The sequence below is a fragment of the Alosa sapidissima genome, chromosome 6 (genome assembly GCF_018492685.1).
Source record: "Alosa sapidissima isolate fAloSap1 chromosome 6, fAloSap1.pri, whole genome shotgun sequence".
Lineage (NCBI taxonomy): Eukaryota > Metazoa > Chordata > Actinopteri > Clupeiformes > Clupeidae > Alosa > Alosa sapidissima.
In genome coordinates, this window is record NC_055962.1 from 37,050,131 (window position 1) to 37,054,009 (window position 3,879).

The 3,879-nt window shown below is 41.7% G+C and overlaps 1 protein-coding gene across 2 annotated transcripts; it reads left to right on the forward strand.

Annotated features, from left to right (window-relative positions):
• Positions 1-252: 252 nt before the first annotated feature.
• LOC121711760 (protein enabled homolog) lies at positions 253-2,702 on the forward strand. Of its 2 annotated transcripts, none has more exons than XR_006032428.1 (6): positions 253-368; positions 583-663; positions 771-1,355; positions 1,608-2,004; positions 2,223-2,368; positions 2,572-2,702. XR_006032428.1 is itself a non-coding variant. In XM_042095593.1 (6 exons), exons 1-6 carry the CDS (start codon positions 366-368, stop codon positions 2,621-2,623), a joined length of 1,191 nt encoding a protein of 396 aa, XP_041951527.1. In that variant the 5' UTR covers positions 253-365; the 3' UTR covers positions 2,624-2,702. The 2 variants fall into 2 exon arrangements, 1 of the variants encoding a protein (XP_041951527.1); XM_042095593.1 differs by having other exon boundaries at positions 1,608-1,931.
• Positions 2,703-3,879: the final 1,177 nt, after the last annotated feature.

The following is a 3,879-nucleotide window of genomic DNA, read 5'->3' on the forward strand; positions in this document are numbered from 1 at the left end:
GATTAACTAACAGCCTAATATTTATACAATGACAATGAGTTTGAAAAACAATGAATTATAACAAACATCTATAGGCATGTGCGTAAAACAGCGATTGAACCAGTGAGTTAGTAGGCCTAATCAAGGATCTTTGAATGAACTGAAAGAATCTTTGCTGCTTATTTACTACGCAATAATGTTGCTGTCATAAACGTCATAAACGACGCACTTAAAACTCCATGCATCTGTTCTGGATGGAGCGCAAAGCAACACACAAACAGACCGATCGAGGAAAGGAAGTTTACAAGAGAGTTGTTCTGCCGTAGCCTATCAATATAGCGAATTCACATTTTGTCCTACAATCAAGAGGTTGCGTCTTCTTCACTATGGTGAGTTTGGAGGAATTTCGGTAATTTTATTTGATTTTTATAAGTCCCCCCTATCTTTCCACTTTTTAAATGAATCATACTAGTCTACTGTGCGTTTCCAAATAATAAGTAGAGTAATAAATGCTAGGTCTACCCATTTCACCTTAAACATTGTGGAAAAAGTTTGAGAGGAAAAACGGCACAGGTAAAGATTAACGTCTTGGTTTATGTTTAGGCCCATGTGAACAGTAATTCACCAGCGACCAAAGGGAGAGCAACCTCCCAGGTCAAATCCAGTGCAGAGGACTTTGATGGGGTAAGACTCGGAAAATGTATTGCACATAAAAAAAGAAACCTATCTTAGATAAAGTTGGAATGTAAATCACAGTACTGATCAGTGATCACCTCACATTTCACTTGCAGGACCTGACTGAGTTCACTTCCAAATTAATTTCTGCAGAGGATCTGGAACGTATGCATCGTTCTTCAGAACCTCACAGACTTAGCTCACCAAGGCTTAATTTAGACCTCAGGGCTGAGACGCTGAAGGTTGTGCGGGATGCTGCAACAGGTCAAGAACAGGCTTTGAAGGTGGCCATAGAAAGCATGAGGAGAGAGATGAAACAAGTGATGAGGAGCAGACAGGGGGAAAGAGAGAGGAAGTTAGCGGTCCTGCTGGAGGGTAGACAGACGCGGGTCACACAAATGGAGAAATGGAACGAGGGAAAGAAACATCTCTCCCATCAAAAAAGGGAAGAAGGAGAGTGTGCAATGCTCAAAGACGCTATTGCTCAGCTACCCAGGGTAATACATTCCCTGGACCGCATGAGAATGGTGGAGCTTGAGGAGTGGGTGAAGAAAGAGGAAGAAGAGGACAGCTTGGAGTGGGCAACGTGGAGGGAGCAAGTTTTACACTTGGACACCATCACCAGGCAGCAGAGCAGAGACGCAGTGGCCAGAGTCGCTCAGCGCTGGAAAACAGCAGAAAATGGAGGACGCCAGAACACTGTGAGTTACTGCAAAAAAGATGCAGTTCTGTTTCGATCTATCTTGTCAAAATATTAGTGTCTAGTTCTTAATGTATAATTTCCTAAGATAGCACAGTACTCATAAGTTCTGGATATGATAGAGGATGCGGAGGAAAGGAACATCCTAGCTCCTGTCATTTCATCTCATATATTGGTGCATTAGTATCAGTACAGCCTTTCACCCTTGAAGCGTCGTCAATTACAAGATGCTATTTTTCTTTCAACAATACAGAGTGCTGCGACACTGGCTCTGCCATCCAAGCTCCCTCTACTGCCATCACAACTCCCTCAACTGCCATCCAAGCTCCCTCTACTGCCATCCAAGCTCCCTCTACTGCCATCCAAGCTCCCTCAACTGCCATCCAAGCTCCCTCTACTGCCATCACAACTCCCTCCTCTGCCATCCAAGCTACCCCCATTGCCAGCCAAGCTCCTCCCTTTGAACCCACCCCTTCTGAGAGCATTCTGCAACCCAGTTGCCCCTCTGCCTCCCATACAGTGCAAGAGAGAACAAGAGGACCTAGACTTAGAAAGTGTTTCAGAACATTCCACGCAGGTGAAAGAACCATCAGACCATCAGAACCATGTCATACTCCTCACCAGTATAACCCAGGATAGAGTTTTATGGTGTATGTAATCTACACACATGTTGGACATATTTAGGTGTCAGGCAGAAGTTGGACAATATTAGCGAATTAGAAGTCCAGTCTGACTGCTGCAGTCAGTAAATATGTAGCTGAAGGAAAAGTATTGCAGCAACCTAATGACAGTCAAGCTCCTCTCTCTTACTGTCTGTCTGTCTGTCTCTCACTCTCTCACCCTCTCTCTCTCTCTCTCTCTGACACAGAGTGCTGTGGCAGAGCACTTGATGGTGAATCTGGATGCTGATGGTCAAAGTCCAGAGGCTACCAGCACATTGTCCTCTGAGTCCCTAGCAGCAGGTGACAGCGGGGTAGAGCAAGAGAGGGAAAAGACGAGAAGCATTAAAGAGAGGTGAGATTGCAACCACACAAAACAGTTAACATGATCTCTTTGAAGAATGTACTAGACTTGAGGTTGCTGATGAACTGACACAAGAAGTTGGGGAAAATGTAAACTTTGTAAACTTTGTAAAAGCCGTTTTTGAATACTTCCAAGTTATTGATGTTGTAATAGAAATTGCAATAACTCTGTGAAACATTTTCTTTTGTTTGTAGGTTTTTCCATTTCCTCAGAAAACTGAACTGCTGCAGTGCCAAAGAGGACTAGGCAGACCCATCAACCCACTGTGATCATTTGTATTAGTTTCATTTTCCTAGCCACCATAAATAAATTTAATAGAAATCCATGGTCACATTTCTGCATGAGTAATTCAATTAATTTCATTTCTTAGGGATATTATTGTTTGGCTATCAGAATATTCTTGATGAGAATTGCAAAATATCTTCTGAGCATCCCAACATGCCTGCTTTATGTTTAATTATAGATAGATAAACAGGGCACCATACTATTACAGTAACAACTGTCTGGGTTACAGTATGTCTTTTTTGTGCCTATCTCTACCACTAGATGGTGTCAGTCTTCCCTGTAAAGCTTGAATGAAATCCTGAACCTGAAACAGGGCCTGGCTCCAGCCTAGTCCATAAGCGCACATTTTGCCACTGCCCTTGGCTTGAAACTCTACATTAGTTTTAACTGACTGTGCCTCAGGGAGTGCCCTGATGTCTGTTGTTGTGAGGTGTGAGGTAAAACTGACACTACATTATTGAATGCATGCTCAGAGACCACCTGCAATGCCTTCATGCACCACCAATGGACAACAGCAATTTGGGCAAGTCACAGTTCTGAAGCCCAAGCTTGAAGAATGTATTTCAGATGAGAGAAATTAGATGAACTGACATAAGCAGCTGTAGAAAATGCAAATGCATACTGCATTCAGCTTATTTGAAAGTTACTGATGATGTAATTTTCATTTATTTGAAGTATTTTCCAGTTCCTTCGAAAACTGAACCGCTGCAGTGCCAAAGAAGACTAAATGATGCAGCAATCCATTTTGATTATTTTTAATAATTAAAAATAAATTTGAATTAAAACCCCATTTTCATATTCTTGCATCTGCTTTTAATTCCTTAATATTGTTGTTTGGACTTCTGCAGTCTTGAAGAAGGTCCTCAGTAAAACTGGAACTGCGTTGGTGCGGTTCTCAGACACTCAGTGCTGTCAGACATATGGTTTCTTTTTGTATGGTTTTTGTATGGCTAAAATTATGTTTATGTGCCATGATATAAAATCGCATATCGATTCATAATCGTAACATCCTGAATAATTTTTGCTCAAGAAAAATACAGAATACTAGTTTCAAGAGTTATGCTACTCAGCCAAGTCTTCTCCAACTTTATTCATTATGACATAGGCCAGTGTTTTTCAACCTTTTTTGTGCCACGGCACACTTTTGACACTTAAAATGTCCCACGGCACACTAACATCCTGTGTGAAGAAAAAATAAACATACCATAGTCTAAAAT

What these genes read in the sequence shown, in the direction of transcription:
- LOC121711760 (XM_042095593.1), top strand. An exon ending in GTGCAGAGGACTTTGATGGG is followed by an intron (nt 664 to 770) that starts GTAAGACTCGGA and finishes TTTCACTTGCAG; the next exon opens with GACCTGACTGAGTTCACTTC. An exon ending in ACGAGAAGCATTAAAGAGAG is followed by an intron (nt 2,369 to 2,571) that starts GTGAGATTGCAA and finishes TTTTGTTTGTAG; the next exon opens with GTTTTTCCATTTCCTCAGAA.